Consider the following 21591-nt stretch of genomic DNA (forward strand, 5'->3'; position numbering starts at 1 on the left):
GGGCTCCCCTCCTTTCCTTCCCTGGCACTGACACTGTTCTGCTTGGTGTTTGTTCTTTGCAGGGGGGCTATTTCCCAGGGGCGCCGATCAGGAATACAGTGCATTTCGGGTAGGGATGGTTCAGTTTTCCACTTCGGAGTTCAGACTGACTCCCCACATCGACAATTTGGAGGTAGCAAACAGCTTCGCAGTCACTAATGCTTGTAAGTAATGAATATTCATGTCTTTTGGATGCCGCACGAGGAGCGCCCGCGAGTGTGGAGTGGTGTGTGTGTGCTTCTGTGTGTCAGTGTGTGGGTGTGAGTGACTGCACACGCGCGTGCGTGTGACGGCGTAAGGAGAAAGTGGCTGCAATCTCGGGGACCCCCGCCGGCGGGGGTTGTTGGGTGAAGAGGGAGCAAGAGGCATTGAAGAGTGTGCGCACTAGGGAAGTGGGGTGGGGACTGGAGCTGGAGGGGGCTTCCTTAGGTTCTGGGGATTCTAGCTTATCCTGAGAGCTTCAAGAGAAGCCCTCTTTGCCCGCCCCCCCTCCACGCCCCCGGCTTGCGCGGCTGGTGGTACCTTGACCATAGAGAACACGTTTATTCCTCTGGGCGCACAGTCGGGCTGCTGGGTAGATCCCATCGGGGACTGCCAGAGCCCAACCGCCTGCCCCGGCAGCTGCACTCCTCTCTTGACGTCGGATTTGAATCCACAGGCCCAGCTCGTTTCATCGTATGGGCCCCTCGAGCCCTATATTACCCGCTTCGGCGGGACAAGTTAAAATGGTTCTGGAGTTGGGTTCGGGGTTGTTACATAACGCCCACCCGAGGGGCGCGGCGAGGCGCGGCTAGAAGCGACGCTGACGCAGGCCCACTCCGGCCCGGTCCGGTAGGGGTGGAGGGGGAGCGCTGTCAATTTCTCGGTGTTCCGCGGAGCCTCAGCCTAAGCTGAAGGGGGTCATTCTTCGGTGGGCGCCGCGGTGAGCTCGTCGGCCGGGTGCGCGTGGTTCTCAGGTAGCAGGGCTCCAGCAAAGGCAGTGAGAGGAGAAAGACCCGAAAGCAGCCGGATCCGGCCGAGTTTGGAAATCTGAAGAAGTCGCCGATCAGCCATTTTAGTGTTTGCATTATCCGTGTTATTCCTACCGCTCCGCTCAGGCTTCCAGGACACGCGATGAACCTCTGTCAAGGCTTCATGCAAAGAAACAGATAGAATCCAAGCCATTAAGTCCTAAAAGGTTCAATGGAGAGGCTCGCGGTCTCTTGTCCCGCCGCTCCCGCCCCTGCGACGGCCGTGGGCAGTGCAGCCGCCTCCACTGTACCTTCCTGCCCTCTTCCCAGCAGCTGCCATCATTTCCTGCCGACCGGGTTGGGAGATTCATTCCTGCCTTAATGTTCGCAGTGTTTATTAAATAGTTAACAGTTTCGGGGGGTGGGTCGCAGATGGCTCACCTTCCACTTTGGCTACAGTGTAGAGGAGCCAGCGGAAAATTACCACAAAAAAAGCCCAACTGCAGTGTTCCCACATTAGGCAAACTGGTTGTCATCTCAATTCCCCATACTGAGCCTTAATCATATATTCGATAGGTTAGCTCGAGTATGCTAGCAGGAACAATATCAACTCATTTTGAAACTACCACCGCTTGGATGAAGAAATGGAATAATTTGCGTTTACTTGTAGAACAGGGGCATTATTATGGTTGTGTTAGATGTCTAGAATCCAAATTTTTATAAAGAACGTATTTAGAAAGGCTTCAGTGCCACGTTTCCTTCAAATGTTGATACCAAAGGAGAGAAGAAACTGAAGCTATGACCGTGCAGGGAGAAATTGAGAGAGCGAGACCTAAAGTGGATTTGCAGCTTAAAAAATTTTTTTTTTCCGTAGAAGAATATTAAGAAATTTCAGTACATACATACATAGAAAGAAGCCCCTGTAGTTTCATTATTGAGGATTTTTATACTTGATCTATTAACCGACCAGATTTAGGTTATTTATTTGATTTGATATATTTCTAGTTTTTCCCTGAATTATGAGTTTAACCTATGCCTGTGCTAAGTATCTAACTGTATGTAATTGTATACTAGTGTGAAAATGCTTTGAAAATTAATGAAATGAAGGCAAGACTGATTGTTAGGAGTATGTAGATTCCTAAAACACTGTGAAAGTGATCGACAGGTACACTTTTAAAAATGGTCCACATTTGAGAAGTGCACTCATTGGTGAAAATAGCGAGAGGGTCTGACTGAGAAAATAACAGATATGTCCACTGAACAAAATGAATATTCCTTGATTCTGAGAGATGTTGTATGACTGTGCTGGAGCTTTGTAAAGAATAAAGCTTATTTTTGGTTTAGATGAGGTGACTGGTTTTAGGTCTTCCATCTCAATATTTTTGAATAGATTTATTTTTAATATAAATTGTATTGAAATAAGTTATGCAGACAGAGAATGTATATGTATTAGCACATACATAACTCCTTGAATTTCCACAGAATGAATACATCCATGGCACCTGAATTTCATCAAACACACACACACACACACACACACACACAATTTAATTTGTTTGACAGCACTTCTGAGAGTTGGGGAAAATGAAATCTTCATTTTGTACGGATTTTTTTGTTTTTCTCAGAAAACGAATCTGAAATAAAAATGCATGTCTACAGATCCCAAAATTACTCTTCCATGGGTTACTATCCTAAGACACTAAAACAAATTGTGGTGAGCAACTGAAAGCCTTTTTAAGTTTGACATGTGCCACTCCCATGTTATAAGTAATCTTACTGATTGCTAAAGAGAACTAATGAGACATTGTTGTACAAAGGAGACACATTGTATAGAATTTTCTGGAGTTGACATTGAGTCATTAACTGAGTAAATTACTTAACATTTGTGACTCAGTTTCTTCATTCCCTTAGGAATTTCACAATCTAGAGCTTATAAAATGAACTGGAGTGTTCATAGTCTTCTTCATTTCTTTTTGTTTTGCCAAGGGCAGGAGAAGAACTTGAAATTAGTTTAACTCTTTATGTTCATGTAAACTACAACCATGAAGTCAATAGTCAAGAAATGAATGGAAATCTCTAATCTCAAAATTGTCAAGATGAGTTTTGATCATTTTAACCCTGCTCAAGGTTTTTCTCCTATGCTTAGCCTTTGCTTGCTTTTTCAGTCAGGGAAGTCCATGATTCTTTACTATATGAAGTGGAAGCAGAAGCATCAAATGTGTTGATAGCTAAAAACAAAATGACTTCCTCTCATTTTCTCCAGAAATCTAAGGAATTCTGGTCTTTAACTCCATTATTAAAATATGTATCATCATCAGTTAATTTTCATAAAGTAGCTTGTTGTTTTACCTAGTTTAAAAATCTTATAGTGTTAAATGTATATATTAAGAAAGTGGAGTTTTATAATGTAGTAATGTAATTGCTAGGTAGAAAAGAAATTAGTTTACTAATATAGTTTTATTCTTGGAATAAACTTATTTGGAACTTATTTGGAAATGTCTAGGTTGACATTGATTTAAGGATCTAGCTCTGTTCACCAAATGGGTTAAGGTTATGCAAATGAAGTGAAGTCATTATATTGTCAACTGGGTAAAATGACTGCTGTGCAGGGCACCAGCTCCCACATCCTTCCCTTTTGCAGTCACAGTGGGATAAGGAAAGTACCTGTTCCCATTTGTTTCCATGGGTACCTGAGGAAATAAAGACGGGTTTCTAATTCTTTTTTTCTCTCTGACTCTCCCCCTCCTCCCTCTTCCTTTCCTTTCCTCCTTCTCTTTCTTCTCAGCTAGAGATAGTACTAAGATTTTTATTTTTTCCTGAAAGCTGTTAAAAACATGAACCTTTAATATGAGAAAATACAAACCATAAAACCGGGGTGGGGGGGAACTATCATCTGATGTGTTCAATGATTCAGACTAGTGATGGCTTCAATAATTCTTCTCTCCCTCCCTCCTTCCTCCCCAAATTCCCTCCCTTCCTTCCTACCCTCCCTCCCTCTTTCCTTCTTTCGTTCCTTCTCTCCTCCCTCCCTTCCTTCTTTCTTTCCTTCTTCCCTGCTTTCCACTTCCTCCCTCCCTCCCTTCCTCCTCCCTCCCTTTCTTCCCACCTCCCTTCTTTCCTTCTCTCCTCCCTCTCTTCCTTCTTTCTTTCCTTCGCTCCCTCCCTCCTCCTCCCTCCCTTTCTTCCCTCTTTCCTTCCTTCCTTCCGTCCTTCCTTCCTTCCTTCCTTCCTTCCTTCCTTCCTTCCTATCTCCCTGCCTTTCTCCCTTCTTTCCCTCCCTCTCATTCCTTCCTTCCTTCCTTCCCTACTCTTTTCATTCTTTCAGTGTTTATTGAATGCCTTCTGGTTGTCAGAGAATAAATGAATGCTTTTCTCTTAGAACTTCATTTTTTTTTTTCCTAATCTTTCCCTTCTGTACTGTTTTGAAAAGTTCTCAAAGTCTTATAAACCTTGAGGCCTTCAGTGTGCCTGGGCACCATGGTCTTGTCTAAGAACCTTTGAGGATGTAAAGATATTCTAATTGTTCTTATAAAAAGCAATGTATTACAGAAACTCAGATTTTTTGAAAATAATAAATTTGATTTTGTTATATATGTACACACCACATATTATATATAGTTAACAAAATAGCAGATTTTAGGAAAACACTAAATATTTTTACATTCTCAAAAAATTTAATAAAGTAGTACTCTGCTCATTACCAAAATTTCTTTAGAACAAAACTGTCTAAAGTGGGTACAAACATGAATATTGGATACCATAGGGCTTTAGAATGAAAATTTTTGAACATTAAATTTCCTCTTCAAAATCTTTCCTGTTTCTTTTCATGAATGACTTTGACAGATTGTTATTAGCTTATTTTAAAATAATTTAATAATTTTATAATTCAATTCTATAAAATAAATTATAAAAATATTTAAAGAAATAACAGATAAAAATCTACTTTTTCTCTAAGCCAGCAGATGGGGATGTTGGAGAAAATATTGTTCTTTCATAAAACTGTTGCGCACACTAAATACCTTTTGAAACATTGTAAACACATTTATTTAGGGAAATTAAAAAAATACATAAATGGCATTTACTTTGAAAAACTTTACTTAAAATGCTCTTTGAAAAAGAACTTTGAAAAAGAACTTTGTTTTAAAAAAAGTGCCTTTGATTTTATATAGATTATCTTGAATATCTTCATAAAATTGATTAATATAATAATTAATAAAGGCATTCAGAGACAGGACTGGTAAATGCTCTCAGAAGAGAGAAAGTTCTACATTTTTATTTTATTTTATTTTATTTTATTTGGTTTTTTAACCTTGATTCATCAGATATCATTTTTAAGGTGTATTTCTTATTGAATTTTCACTGTGAATTATTGAAAGTCTATATCTGTGTTCACCGAATTAATTCACGTTTGCTAAACCTTTATTGCATTTTGCATGAATGCAACTGTATGTATGTGTATGTGTGAGCATGCATATGTTTGTGTATAGTTAGAGATGGGCTATCGTGTCTTGCCATTTTTATTGAGGCAATTACTAAAAACCTGGAGTTACCAACATATGTAAAAATTTCACAAAACTAGAATCAACTTGGATGCTATTAAGCCAAAATAAGAATTCATGGTGTGAAGAAAACCATGAATACATGTACCAGAACACAGTACCTTACACCTGGTGGTGTAAATATTGTTATAGTCAGTTGGAGGTTACAAAGAAATAGCTCCTGATACGTAAGAATATTTAATTTGTCATTAGGTTTTTGTAGTTAAACTTTCATACTTCACTTATCACTGGAGAATTTCAAGAAAATGTTACATTATACTAAACAGAAATCAAAGAATTGCATCAGTTGGAACATTCTATTTTAGGATAAGAGAAATTAAGTATTTAGATAAAAAATACTATATGAAATGATAGAAACTTAACAAGAATTTATCCCTTTGCTACTCCTTTTTGAGGGCTTGCAGGCTTAACCTGCTGACTCAAGAGGTATGGAGCATTTCCGTTTTACATCAAACCTTTAAAGTGATAAAGTCATTGCACTGTGACATTATGACAATAGAATGCTGATTCATGCTCAGACCTCAGATTCTCTCATAAACTCTTCCAGTAACACCCTAAAAACTTTTGAACTTCCCCTAGGGTCCCCCAAATTTTAAAGAAGACTTAAAAGTGCAGTTGTTTCCTAATTATCCCAGCATGTATTGCTGTATAATTGTTTTCAGAGAATATGGTTTTTTCCTTCCTCTTTCTCTCTTCCTCCTCTCTGTCCTCCCCTTTTTAAAAAAGTCAATGGAAATAATCTGCAGAGCAAATGCAGGAAATAAAAGTTAAATTTAAATAGAGGTTTTTTTTTAAGTGAACAAAGGGTATATTACACAGAGCTAAAATCTTGTATCTGATTTAAACATTTTATTGGAATGGCAATGGCCACTGGATAAATTATGTTTCCTTTCCTTTTTTTTTCTTTTTAAACTGGATTCTACTGAAGTTTCCATAGATATTATTAAAATATTAGCTCTTTTTAATGGCAGTTTTCTGCCAAAATTTCTGAGCTTTTTCTCTAGTGCTTTGAGTAACCAATTGTCAAAAACCTCTTATATGACTAGGTCTCTTCAATACAATAAGATAATTAGTTGTTGAATTCAAAGTTAAAATTTCAAAATCTCCCCTGATTTAAAACATTTCAAACATCAAAATGTTTATCAAAGCTGATTTTTCTAATTTGGGGAAAAAGAAAAGGTGAATGTGGTTCTCACCGTGGTGTTAAGAATCTGACACCTATTATTTTTCAGTACTATTCATTTTGTCATTTTTGATAATGTTAATTTATAGAATGAACTCATTTAAAAATTAACTTGGGTAATGAAAATGTGGCTTTCTTAAAGGAGGCAGGATCATGCCATTGTTGTCTTTGTATCCTTCAGAAACCCTAGTCTAGTTTCTAGTGCACTAAGGGACTTAATGATTATTTATCTACTAGACACATTTAATATTATAGCAGATTTTTTTATTACAGAATTATACTTTTTAAAGTCAGAATTTTTCTTTTCCTCTCCATTTTGGCTTCAAAAGAAACAGTTTCCTTGGTGTCTGCCTCATATCCTATTTAGATCGAGGTGTAATGTATTTTTCATTTTCATCTATAAGCTAGATATGTTCAACGTTATCATCTTTATTCCTTAAGATACATTGCTATACGTGAAAGCGGTTTATTGAAGATAAGTAGAATACACACTTTAAAGAGGATTTACAAATGCTGTTTGGGTGAGGCCAAAGCCAAGTTGCTCGTGCTTGGAATGAGAGTCCGTTATGAAGGCCCTGAGAGTTACGGGTGTGCTCAACTTCCATTTTAGTTTTGGATTTTTCTCAAAATGTGACTATACATATTCCTCGAATGGCCACAAGATTGTCATTCTCCCCCTTCCCCCAGAATATAATATACCACAATTTTCTGTGTTTATCTTTTCATGCAAATTTTTTAAGAAGTACCAAATTGTAAGTTTTTTTCTTTTAGCAGATATCTCAGAATGAGGAGTTTATGGACACAGTTCTTCTTGTGTACCAGTTGCTCTAATATTTGTGCTAATGTGTACATTTTTTTATATGCATGCTTTTTTTTTTACCTTTAGGATTTATTTTCCAGTAATTTAGTTATGTCCCTTTTTTATCCTATGCATCATTTGCTTCAGCAAAAATCCCTCAACTTTTTATTATAGACTTATAGTTTTGTACATTAACTAACTTACTGAAAAAATCATTTGAAATGCTTACTATTGATTTGTAGCTTAAGGTCAAAGACAATTTTAAAGTTGAGAGCCTTGATGTTTATAAGTGTCTTCAACTGGATAGAACAAATAGGTTTGGGAGAAAACAGATTCATTATAGGAAGGAAATTTATAAAGAAATTTATAGTTTCTTAGATGAGCTTAATTTTCATATCTCTTCACATTTCTCAAATTATGATACATGCACTCATCATAGTTTTACTATTTAGGATTGTTCTTTTAAAGAATTTTAAAACGTAGTGTTATATAGTTTATTTATGGGTTTGTTAATACTTATCTTTTTTTCCTCATTATTTCAGTATTTAAAATATAAGCACAAACTGGGTTGAACTAAGTGCCTGAATTTCAGTATGTCCAAGATGTTTTGAAAATGTCATATTTTTTTCTATGGAATTTATTAACCCTTCATGTGCAATTAATTTTAATTGGTAAGTACTGTGATATTCACTGTTTAAAAAAGATTTTATCCACTTATTTGAGAGAAGGAGCATAAGCAGAAGGAGGGGCAGAGAGACAAGCAGACTCCCTACTGAATGGGGAAACACAGTGCATGAGCTGGATCCCAGGACCCTGAGATCCTGACCTAGATGATGACTTGAGCCAAAGTCAGATGCTTAATCCATTGAGCCACCCAGGTGTCCCTGAAATTCATTTGTTTTATGGTCCTCTGATATGTTCGCTCTGCTTGAGCTTCAGTGAACCTCACAACATGCTCATTCAATGCAAATATTTTTGGTCTTATATTTCTAAATACCCAATTATACTATTGGAAATGATAGAACTATGGTTATATAAACTGAATAAACTATATGCTTATTATTAGGATATAGCGAAGTGCTACCTGATTCCTCATCCTTGTAAGAGAATGTGGCCTCAGTCAATCATTTCTAACTTCAACATAAATTTAATTGAAACTCAAGTTACATAATTTGATATAAGAAAAGATTTTCTCAACCTGTAAGCCTTTGCAGCTGATATTAAGGCTTTAAATTACTATCCTATTCTCTTTCAGATTTAGTTTTCAATTCCCCTAGCACTGCTGTTCAGTTCATTGCAGTTATGGATGTCAGCAATTTGATTATGTTTTTTATTTCTTATGCAAGACTAAAAGGATAGAACTAAATACATATTTTGAAATAAATATCTTCAGGCCAAGGGGAAAAGTATTTCTTTTTCTTTATTATAAATTGAAATTGCCAGATTTCTTAATGTGTGGGAAGAGGGCCATGGAAAAGAGGGATAAACTCCAAGAGGCAGTGTAATGTGGTATATTAGGTAGGGCAATAGGACTGGAAATTCTTCTGTTGAAGCTTCTCTTTGGCTTGGAGTCTCCCAGTTTGCAAGTCTATGGTCAGTCTTCATGTACACTGGCACTGAACTACTACAAAATGGTGAACTCTTACATTTATATTATTTTTGACAAATAGAAACTATTAACTCCTTCCAGAGAGAGATAAAAAGGAAAAGAGGCATTATGCATCCTTTTATGCAAAACACCAATTTTAGGCACTTTATCATTCTAAGCTGGTAAAAAAATTCATCCTTGGTAATTATAAGGTAAAATTCTGACTGAAAAGTTTTGGAAAACGTAGATAAAAATATGTAATATGGCACATCCTACTAGACTTTGAATTTGAGGGGCATGCACTGAATCATAGTAAACTTGACCTCCTGCTTGGGGTACCTGAGACATTGTAGCAACTGAACAACTAACTCCTTGATAAATGCTAATAGGGCTCAACAGTAGAACACAGAAAAATTTGTTTTTAGTGTGTTACCCTGTGATGATATAGTCATATCATATGTTAAATATGATTTAACATCTAAATAATATTTTAACAATCCTAGATATATTTAAAGTATATTAGCATCTTAGAAGAATAGTCAACAAATTTCCTTTAAAGATTTTATTTATTTATGTGAGAGAGAGACAGAGAGAGAGAAGGCACAAGCAAGATGAAGGGTAGAGGGAGAAGCAGGCTCCCCACTGAGAATGGAGTCCAACAGGGGGCCCAATCCCAGGACCCTGGGATCATGACCTGAGCCAAAGGCAGATGTTTAACCAACTGAGCCCCTCAGGCACCTGAATATCCAACAAAATTAATTATGATCATTCACAAACAATATATAATTTTTGTCATTAAAGTTAATTATTTAAAAATTTTTTAAGGCCATTTTGGCACTGAAATGCTGAACATAATGAGTAGTTTCAATCCGAAGAATAAGGATTATAAGGTATAGGATGATCAGTTTGATCAATATATTTGAAAATATTTATCATATATATTTTCATGATACTAACTTGGAACATTGTTAACTTACTCCTCATGGGCTTCATGTTAAGTTATTTCTTGTGGTTTACAGATATTTAAAGGTACTGTTTTCAATCATTCAGCTACCACAGAAATAGCTCCTACAACTCTAGAGTTGGAGGAGGGGCTTCCTTAAAAAACAAACAAACAAACAAACAAACAAACTCTCATCCCAAGCCTTTGGCAAAGAAAGTTCTGGAAGCAATGAACTCTACGGGTGGGAGGAAAGGTGTGTGCTTTGCTAGTTTTTCTTCAAAGACACATTGCAACTTCTGTCATGATTTTTTCTTTATTTGTGTCTTATCTTGTGAGGAATTGAAAATTTTCAATCTTGCTTTTAATTTCCATAGGAAATGGAGATGTTGATCTTTATAATTCCCAAGCACTTTCACAATTTATAGCTTCATTTGTTTTAACATGTTTTTAGTTTTTACGGATTTCTGGTGTTATTACTGATTTACACTTGGAGAGGAATTTTTAGGAAGAAAAGCAACAATTCACAGGGACTATCAAGGAATGATGTAGTTTTAGTTCTTTGATGGGAACGACTATAAATCCTCATTTTTATACTAAGAATACAGACAAGTCAAGGATTGTCATCTTAATGATAAACGCACACACTTTGCTGCCCTGATAAAACATGGAAGACAGAATACTGTTGGCTAGGAATTGGAACTTGGAACCAAACTCTAGTCCTATTGTTGAATGAGTGACATTAGACAAATTTAATGTCTGTAAGTCTCAGTTTCCACCCTTGTGAAAAGAATCATACATTAGAGTATTGTTTTGAAGATACACAGTAGGCATAAAACATTGCATACTTTGTTTGGTGCATCTATGTGCATGAGCATTAGTGAACTTTTATTATTACTTCCTGTATTAAGATCTTTAGGTAGTTTTGATGTGTGTTGATATAAGACGTGAGAGATAAAGAAGAATGTAATTCAGATTTCCTGTTAGAATCTTTTTCTATTATTTTTAAACCAGGGCATAACATATGCTATTTCATGGCAAAGAAGAGACTAGTAAAATAAACTGAATAAACCGCTTAAAGTTATGTTTGGTGCACTAGAGTATGAAAATGATTTTTAAAAACTGAGGAGTCAAAATCGAGTGATAACACAGCTTTCCCTTTATAGCATATCACTTATTATTAGGATGTCAGTAATTTGGAACTCTTCTATCCCTGGTAGAACTTTCAAGCACATAATTAATATATCGCTTGATATCTTTTTTGAACTGTGCACAATATAGATTCCTAATGTTTTATTTCACTTAATTAATTAAATTATATTTATTTAAGTGAAAAGCGATCAAGCGACCAGAGGCCTTGAAATCAGGCAAATGCAGATTTGAATATGATCAGTAGCTTTATGATACAAAGCATGTTTTTTTCTCTTTTTAGGATGAGGCTGTTTCCTCCTCACACCTGATATTGTTGGAGGTTTAAATGAGAAAATAAATGGCCTTGATTTGTTTGTCGTGAATGATCCAAATATTTCCTTCTTCTATGTATTCTAGCCCTTTACTGAGAACTAAACAGCATGGTCACAGCAATTGAGGAGAATAAAACACTTACCTTCAAAGAGCTTATATATTTGATAGCTTTATATTTATGTGTAACTTTCATCTTTTCAAAGCACTTCTATATCAGTTTGGTGTTTAATATTGGTAGCTCTGCAAAGTTTATGGGTTAAATAGCATTATTATACTGATTTCCAGGTGATGAAACAGGAATTAAGTGAATTGTTCTAAGCAACTGCAGGTTTATGGAGGAGCTCTTGCCTGGAAAACAGGCCTGTTGCTTCCTGGGCTAGAGCCTTTCCCCAGTCCTAGGTGGCAGTGAAGCTACAGTATTAAGATGAGCATATGTGATTTTAATAATGATCCAAAATTTACTAGTGATGTGACTCTGTATATATCGGCTAAGCTTTTAGTCCTTTTTCTTCCTCTGTAAAATGGGAGTCATTATGATACCTGCCTCGTAATATAACTGTCAGATTTAAGTGGTAATAGTTGCCCGATATAATAGAGTGATTAATTGCTAATTTCAGTGGTTTCAATCCCCTTAGTGTATATTAGTCACATATGCTTGGCTCCAACCTTTTATTTTTTAAGATTTACTTATTTGTTTGAGAGAGAGAGAGTGAGAGGATTGGTGGGGGAGCAGAGGGAGAGGGACAAGCTGACCCCACGCTGAGCACAGAGCCAGATGTGGGACTCAATTCCAGGACCCTGAGACCATGACCTGAGCCCAAATCAAGAGTCAGACACTTAACCAACTGGGCCACCCATGTGCTCCTTGGCTCCATCCTTTTAGATGCATGAAAGAGAAAGTAGCCAAGGAGAGCTAATTTAGCTCTCTATGTAATTTTCAAATTAACGAGCTTCTTTAATATGGCCATTCCAACTAATATTAGGACTAGGGTTTTGTTCTATTACCACTTTTAGAAAACTGGTGAATGTGCACACCTTACAATAATTTTAGGATGTTTTTGATCCACAAGTCTCTCTAAAATTCAACAGATAAGCAGAAGGGACTGAAAATCATGAATAAGTTAACAAAAATGTATATTCTGGTTAACTTTAATCGTGAATATCTAATTTTATTCAGTAACCACTTTTAACACTAATATATTTGAATAAGTAAAAATGATGGTAGATATTTCCCATGAATAGCATGACATTAAACACAGGACATGTTCATTGTGACTTCTTTCCTGTGGATCAGTTATCTGCAACCTGCTGCTGGTTGGTTGGTCCATTGTCATCTTCCTTACAAGTTCCTTCCTCAACATGAATAAGGGAGGCTCTGTTTTCCTGTACCTGTCTCAAAAATGGAAAAAAAAAAAAAAACCTCTTAAATAATTACTTGTCTAGAGACCACTTCTTTTGGAGAATGGAAAGACACTTATTCAGGGGATGTAACCACTGACAAGAAGTAAAAATAAGGAGTTCCTGTAAATGAGCTAAAATTTTTCTTTGTTTATAAACTATCCATTACCTCATTTTGTGTTGATTTTCATTAATATGATTGTTGCCTCATATTGCAATAATTAGCATGTGAAATCTTTGGTGTAGTCAGAACTTGGGTCAAAAGTATTTTTTAAAGCAAATCCATATACAAGATATTGATGCCTTATGATTTGGACCTGAGGTAGAATGCATTGGGTTAAAGTCAAATGCTTATCTTCAAAATACTTATGTCTACCTTGTTAGTATGTGTCAAAATATCACAGAATTTTTTATTTCTTTACCTCTTTTCTCAAACTTTTAGTAGATATCTGTTCTATGCCAATCCCTTGATGATATCTTAGGTAACAAAGGAAGATGATGATTCTGTATTGGAAATTATTCATGGGTCCAAAATCTTTTTTATGGCAAAGGTAGTAGTTATTCTAGGATAGCTAGGTGATTTTCTTATTATGTTAATGTGTATAGTGTAGTCTTGGTTTCTAGACTGTTTATAAATATTATTAAGTACCTTGGAACTAGATTTGAATCTTGAGTAGAAATGGTAATTCCAAAAATTATGAAGTAAACAGAAAATGGTCCTGATGGAAGCTGAAAAATAATGATCTTATATACTGAGTTAGAATATATTGTTGAAAAATAGGTGGCCAAATGAGGAACTAGTATTTCTAATTAAATGTGAATTGAAGAGCTGTCAAAAAGAATTATAATTTTTGAATCAGATTTGGAAATGATAACTTATATTTTATTTTGTATGATTTTGTTTTTTTCCTTCTCTGCCCAAAGCTTTTAAGTTGTTTGAACTGGCATGCACTTTGGAAATTGCTGGGTGGTCTTTATATAAATTAATTAGATGTGGGCTATATTATATAATTATCATAAATGCTCTTTTAGCTTGTTACTGAAGAAACTAGTTGCACTTTTTACAATAGTAAGTTTTATGAAATAGTTAAAAATGTTGATATGTATAGTTATTTCAAGTAATTTGAACTTACACATTACTAGTTCTCTTATAATGTTAAGACAGATTTTATAAAATCTAAACTTTGATTATTACAGCAGTTTGAGTGTTTTGGTGGCTCAGTTGGTTAACTGTCTTGACTCTTGACTTCAGGTCAGGTCATAGTCTTAGGGTCTGGAGATTGAGCCCCCGTCAGGTACTGTGCTCAGTGAGGAGTCTGCTTGGGATTCTCTCTCTCCCTTTCCCTCTGCCTCCCACCCCGTGCTCATTCTGTCTTCTCAAATAAATAAATAAATCTTTAAAAAAAATCAATGTAGTTTTAATGTATAGAAAAATATAAAAGAATTAAAATATTTGTGAATAATAACATTTTGGAATTTTGAATTATTTAAAACTTAAAACGTGAAAAAATTAAAATTTAGATTCTTAAGGTCTTTCTTAATATTTTAAGGTTCAAAAATTCTGATGAAAGTAATTCTTGCATGTGGTGATTTTTTAAACATTGCAAAAGGGAATATAATAAATATTGAGTCTTTTTCCATTTCTCAATTCCACTTCTTTCAGATTATCACCATCATGGTTTCCAGGAATTCTAGTGTAACATGTGAACTATGCTGTCTGTTTCTTGATTGCTTCCAACTTAACGAAAATTGGAGTGCTACTTTTATCTGCACAGATTCCTTTTTCTTTGTAATCTTTGCATTGTATTCTCTGTTGTTATTTAGCCCTGTCTTTTGTTGATGATTTTTTTTCAACCTCTTGCTATCTATTTTAATATCATGTGCAAATGAGTTTGCAGAATAGATTCCTCTGAGTGGAATAACTGAGCCAAAAGGTGTTTGAATTTGAAATTGTGCTAACTGTCAAAAAAAGGTATATCAGTTTATAATCCTACCTACAGCATATGCCTGTGTTCTCCTGATCTTACGGGTAGTATACAATATTAAAATTTTAAAAGCTTTGCCACTGATATGTAATTGCTTAAATCTACAATGAAAACTTTTTACTAATGCTAAAGTTTCTTTTTTTTTTAAGATTTTATTTATTTATTTGACAGACAGAGATCACAAGTAGGCAGAGACGCAGGCCTAGAGAGAGGAGGAAGCAGGTTCCCTGCTGAGCAGAGAGCCTGATGTGGGGCTCGATCCCAGGACCCTGGGATCATGACCTGAGCCAAAAGCAGAGGCATTAACCCACTGAGCCACCCAGGAGCCCAATGCTAAAATTTATTAACATCATTACTTGCATTTCTGCGTGTATGTATGTGTGTGTGTGTGTGTGTGTGTGTGTGCACCCACATACTTGTTCATAACTTTGCCCAGTTTCTGTTGGGCTGTGGATCTATAGTACTTACGTACATATATGATGAAGTAACATATACTTTGTTGTGTTATGTGGTTATTTTTGTTTTTCTTTTAAATTCCTTATGATTTTTCAGAGTCAAAATTTCAGTTCATGATTTTTAAGAGTACAGATATTATATTTTAGTCAAATTTAGAAGTTGTTTATTTTATTGCTTCAGGATTTTTGTGCCTTGCTCAGCAAGATTTTTTCCCACTTAAAGTTATTTAAAGAGAAACAACTGCTCATTTTCAAAATTAGTATCCATCCTATTTTGGTTTCATGATTCAGAATAAATCTTTGATTCATCTGCATTTATTTGATATAAATACTAAAGTAGGGATCTAGCTATAGTTTTTCCTTCATGAGGTTAACCAATTGTCACAACATAGAATACTAAAAAAATTGGATTTTTCCCCTTGATTAGAAATGCCATCCGAGTTTTTTCTTGAGTAAATAATTCTTTTGGGAGTTAAAAAACAAAGAGGGAATTCACTCAGAAAATGAAATAAGCAACATTGAAACTCTATTACAAACAAAGGAATATAAAGTAATGCAAGAGACTTCTTTCCTGAGTAGTGCTATTCTTATAAATTGTGCTTTTGTGTCACTGGGTCTCAGACCAATAAAAGAGGATGTCAGATTTTGAACGTTAACTGAGCCCAGAGGGATAAATAAAGGATTTTGTTATGTTTTTTGGCTTGTGTCACAGCGCTAATATCGCTTTAATGGACAGCTAGTTTTGCATATTTCTTTACCTGAAGCAATGTTTAAATAATGGGTTATGACTATGACTTGGCTTTGGAATATCACTTTGAAATTAGTCAGTGTAGCAATCCTTAAGTGTTCACAAATAGAATTTTAAAACCAAAGACCGCAATCCATATGCAATTTCGAAAGGTAAAGGAACTCAGATATGCATGGTTTTATTAACTAATACATAGTTTCATCCTCAATTTGTTGTAAGAACTAGTTATATGGTTTCTCTAAAGCCAAATATCGAGCTATTTATGGTATAAATCCCATTGAAGCCGGAATGCTAAATAAAACACTAACCTGTCTCTTGCGTCACAAAATACTTTCGATTTGTCTTATGGTATATGACTTACATTGTATATTTTCAGCTAAACATCAGGGAAATTTATAAATCTTTAACCACTACATATGTGGAAGTCTGAACTGAATGTGGTTAAGTTTGTTTTCTGGCAGATATTTTCTGGCACATGTTCTTCCCATGATCATTAAAATGGGAAGATTTTAACTTTTAAGATAATGATTTTATAAAATATATTTCTTTAAATTTCTGAAAGACCCGAGTCATCTACTTATGTTTTAATATATCTTTTGATAAATAGAAAACATATACCTGGGTGAAAATTAAAAAAAAAATCATAGAAATGCTGTGTTAATAATTATTTATGGTAACACACTTAAAAAAATTAAATATTTTGTAAACATTGGTTTAGTCTGGTTTCTTCCCCCCACTGATAAGGCAGAAGAGAGTAAGGAAGAAAAAGCCATTTGTTGCCACTCTGCTAAAAACGAGTGATGTGCCATGAAAGGGTGTACATAATGCTTTTCTGGTATCCTAATGGAGTGGAATGAAGGTGGAGCAAGGTGGCAGATTTTTCAGGAGGGCTCCATGGAACACACAGTCCCTGTTCTGTTTCAAGGGATTACTTCTGTTTTCCTTTTGCCTTACTTTCACTTGTGTCCAAATAGCTATTAATAGATATCATAGTAGTTTTCTGTTTTGCTTTAAAGCCTCACAGTTTGTATTAGCTTTCCATTTATTTTTAGTTTTCTTTGCAAATTTATATTTCATATCACTCAATCATATTTGTTTCTGTTCATTTTTATTTATTTCTAAGTTTTCTCAAGCCTCTTGTGTGTCATAATTTTCCTGAGGTCTAATACAGGACATGTTTATTTAAATATTTTTCTAAATCTAAACAAAACAAAACAAATGAACAAACGAAAAGTAGAATCAGACAGACCTGTAAATACGAAAAAACTTGTGGTTGCCAGAGGGGAGGTGGGCAGGGGATTGGCAAATGGTTGAAGGGGAGTGGAAAACACAGGCCTCCAGTTAATGGAGTCATTAAGTCCCAGGAATAAAAGGCACAGCATAGAGAATGCAGTCAGTGGTACTGTAATAGTGTTGTATGGTGGGTGACATATGGTAGCTACACTTGTGAGCAGAGCATAATGTATAAAGAAGTTGAATGACTATGTTTGACACCTGAAACTAATGTAACATTGCGTGTCAACTGTGTTCATATCAAAAAAAGAAAGAAAAAAAAATTTCCTCCAAAATTAATACAAAAACTTTCTGAAGCTCTGATGAGAATGTTTTTCCTAATTATAGAAGTTACATATTAAGAAATCTAAAAGAAAATAAAAATCATCACTAATTTTAACCAAGAAATATCACTTAATAATTACATGTGTTCTTTTCTAGTATTTTTGTGCATGAAACATTCTTGGAAGGCAGTAGACATTTGTACACTTAATTTTCATAGCTTCATAATACTCATCCCCATAATTCATCATTTTCTAATTTTGCAGTTTTTGTTTTAATCCTTTTATCCATTATCAAATATTGTTGCAGTTGAAAACCCTTCTGCATATGCATTTTTCCTCATTTCTGATGACTGAAGTGTAATTATAGGATCAAAGGCCTTGAAGCGTTTAGGTATTTCTGATATACACTAAGGAAATTCATACCAATTTATAATCCTATCAACAATCTATGAAAAGTCTAATCTCAAAGACCCTCAATATCATTGTTACTATTTTTAAAAGTCATTAATTATTAGATAGCTAGAAAAATCTTCTTTTTCAGTAAGTTTTTCATGCTTATGACACATTAATGTTTCTTTTTTCACAAATTGTTTATTAAGATCTTTTGCTCAGTCTTCATCACCATCTTAGTATTTTTTCCCATTGACTTGCACGAGTTATTTATCCAAGATAACTGCTGCTGGAGAAGATGGGGCTAGGGAGTTGAACATCCAGTAATTAAATGCTTTGTCCCAGACAAGGTCCACACTACTTCACCTTCTAGGTTTTTGGTTACACCTATTCACGTGGCCATACACAACTTAAGGTAGGCTAATTCCTCTTAAAATAATTTTGTGAAAATAATAATAAGTAATAAAATAATAAAACTGTATATATATGACTTTTGTGGATATTGATTTCTAGGATGAAGCTGTATTTTCTTAGAACTTGGAAGGCAATTACAAACTTATCTTCTATCATCAGATGTTGTTGAGAAGTATAATTCTCATTTTTTTTGTATACATTTATTATTTCCTTTCTGGAATCTTTCAGGGTATCCTTTATCTTTTGTCTCCTAAAAATTCACCGTGATACACCTGTATTGAAATTTTTTTTTTTCCCATCCTACTCAGCACTCAATAGATTTTCTTCCTTGAGATTTGGGAAATTCTTAGTCATTATTACTCAGAGGATTTGCCCTCTTCCATTTAATTATTTCTTTCTAGATAGCCATTTAAGCTGGCTTTTTTCCTTCTCATTTAGAATTTATTTAACATAACATAACATAAACATTTGAAAGTAGTCCATCATCAGATTTCTTCATACCATATCTTTAAACATTATTTTTACTAGTATAGTGCAATTAAAATAAGTCTCATGACATTCATTTTGCTATATAGAATATCCAACTAATTCTGAGGTTGTCCTGAATGATTATTCCTCTGTTACGCTTAACGAGGTATTCACTGTTTCTCTTCCTGCTCATTGTATGACTATCTAAAAATATAGCTTTTGTGGTATTTTGGAAACCATAGAGAATTGCTGGGTGAGAGAAACATATTTGTGAGTGATGATGGAACAATAAAAAAACCAAAGACGAAGCATTAAAATGAGGGAAACAGATGAGCAGGAAAATGTGAGCAATGACATAAATAATAAGAGAGATTTGGTTTGCTTATTTTACATTACTGATTCTTGTCTCATCTTGGTCATTCCCTTTCTTGTATTTAATTATAAGTTGATCTTCTTTCTTCTTTGCAACAGTTCTATGAAACTTACATATTCACAGTTTTTATCTTTGCCATCTCATTCTTTTGAAAGTCCCTTTCTTTATGTTGGCACATAGTTGGCACATAGTTTTCTATATTTTTGATATTTCATCTTAGGTATATGACTTTTGAATTTTGAATGTGGTGATCATGAAAAGCTTCCTTTTCAGGTTCCTATCTAAAAATCAGTCTGGTGAAAGCTTTGCCTATGTTTTAACAAGTGTATCACTAATTATCAAATAAGGGTACTCAGTAGAAAAAAATATTAAATATATTTGACAGAAGAAAAAAAACCCTGGAGATTTAGGGATTTTATTTTTTATTGTCAACCTTTCTTTGCCCTTTTCTTTGTTGATAATGGAGATCATCGCTAGCCTCAGAAAATGAAAGTGCACTAAAAAAGTCACACAAATGATGCATTAGTAGCTGGATGAAAATGCAGTTTATTAAATAATTTTTTGTTTTTTGAAGAAAATCAGGAAGATTGATTCATATGCTTTCTGATGATAGAGGTACTGGTGAGATTGCCAGTCTCCCTAACTCATCTGAAGAGTTTAGCATCTCTCCCCTAAAATGTATCTATAGTTGATTCTCAATACATGTATCTATAGTTGATTCACAGTAGTTATTTTCTGTAACATTGCTGTGAACACCGAATTAGGGAACACTGAGCCATTGCTCCTAAGGAAATAGATTCTCTGGTCAGAGTGTTTCCACCAACTGACTGATACATAACCTTTGATATGTGTTTCTGCTTCAGACATCTTATTTAATACATCTTGTTGATCCACTCATATTGGGCGCATGCCTGAGCAGTTTATTTAACACATACATTTTCTCAGTATGGCACATAACAACCTTAGGAATATTTGACAGTTGGGACCTGTCCTGGGACCATGTTCAGCATAATGTTTGGGCATTTTGTTTTATTTATTTATTTTTAAATATTTTATTTATTTATTTGACACAGAGAGTGAGAACAAGTGAGTGTGGGCAGGGAGCAGGATCAGGGGAGAGGAAGAATCAGGCTTCCCACCGAGCAGAGAGCTCAACTCTGGTCTTGATCCGAGGACCCTGGCATCATGACCGGAGTGGAAGGCAGACACTTAACTGACTGAGTCACCCAGGCACCCCGTATGCTTGGGCATTTTAAGTAAAATCACCAACAAAATGCATATAAATGCTGTATAAAGGAGATTTTATAGTTTGCGAGCTAAAACATGAAGGCAAAGGGTTCGGTCTCAGTTGGCACTGTGTGTCCTGGGCCACTCCTCTGTGTGTGAGTGAATGGCAGTCGATGGGCTGCAAGTACTGAGTTGGGGGTCACAGATAAATGTCGCTGTGTAGGTGAGTTTGCACATGCAAAATCCATGAGTAATGAAAATGGACTGTATTTGTTTGATTTGAGCCAGTTTTGGCAATTCAAATAGCTTTCTATTTCTTCTTAGTAGTAGTCTGATGGAATTGAAAGAATTTCACCTTGCTTTGAAGTGTTTATAATTACCTATGCTGATAAATAACCTTGGATTTGAAAGGATGAGAAACCGACATCATTTTAAACTCTGTGGAGCAAATTGAAGGGGAAAAAAAAAATCCTTATTTCCACAAATTCAAGTTCGTGATGGCACTGCTGAAGGACAAAGCATTTTATTTTATTTCTGCTTTAAAGACTGTCCCCAAATGAGAAAGGTATAACTCCAAAAGGCATTAAGTCCCTTTGGGGGTGTTTAAGCAGTGATTTTTGTGTTATGTTGTTCTAGACTTTTTCCACTTGTGTTTTGCCAGTCTTCTCACGGGGAAGGTCCAAGGGCCAAAGAAGACAGAGAAAGGAGAAGTGCACATGGCCGTCCTGTGTCTCTGTGCATACCGTGCACACCATTTGGCCATGTGTTGGGATAGATCGAGTCTTCACAAGGGTTTAAAGGAAACTAGGTATGAACCTAGGTACCATTCCACCTCTTGTAAGGGATTTTTCTCAGCATTGAGGAGGTTGTGGTGAGGAAGACTGGAAAGGTGTACATTCTCATGGAACCCACATTAGAATGGGGTGAGTGACAAATTGATCAACAGACAGAAGAGAGGCAGTTATAGGTGGGTTATAGGCTTACATGTTTTAAAAGAACTCAGTAGGGACACATGATGGACGAACCAGATAACGATACTATGTTAGGTGCATTTC

The 21591-nt window shown here is 35.3% G+C and overlaps 1 protein-coding gene across 4 annotated transcripts in view; it reads left to right on the plus strand.

The window, feature by feature from the left end:
- GRIA2 (glutamate ionotropic receptor AMPA type subunit 2) overlaps nt 1-21591 on the plus strand; it is a 153597-nt gene that overhangs the window by 933 nt on the left and 131073 nt on the right. For all 4 annotated transcript variants that reach the window (XM_032863056.1, XM_032863029.1, XM_032863037.1 and 1 more), the window contains exon 2: nt 63-203. In XM_032863056.1, the coding sequence (XP_032718947.1) occupies nt 63-203 (141 nt within the window). The remainder of the gene's footprint in view (nt 1-62; nt 204-21591) is intronic.

Source organism: Lontra canadensis, unplaced genomic scaffold (genome assembly GCF_010015895.1).
Source record: "Lontra canadensis isolate GAN:19392208 unplaced genomic scaffold, GSC_riverotter_1.0 scaffold1, whole genome shotgun sequence".
Lineage (NCBI taxonomy): Eukaryota > Metazoa > Chordata > Mammalia > Carnivora > Mustelidae > Lontra > Lontra canadensis.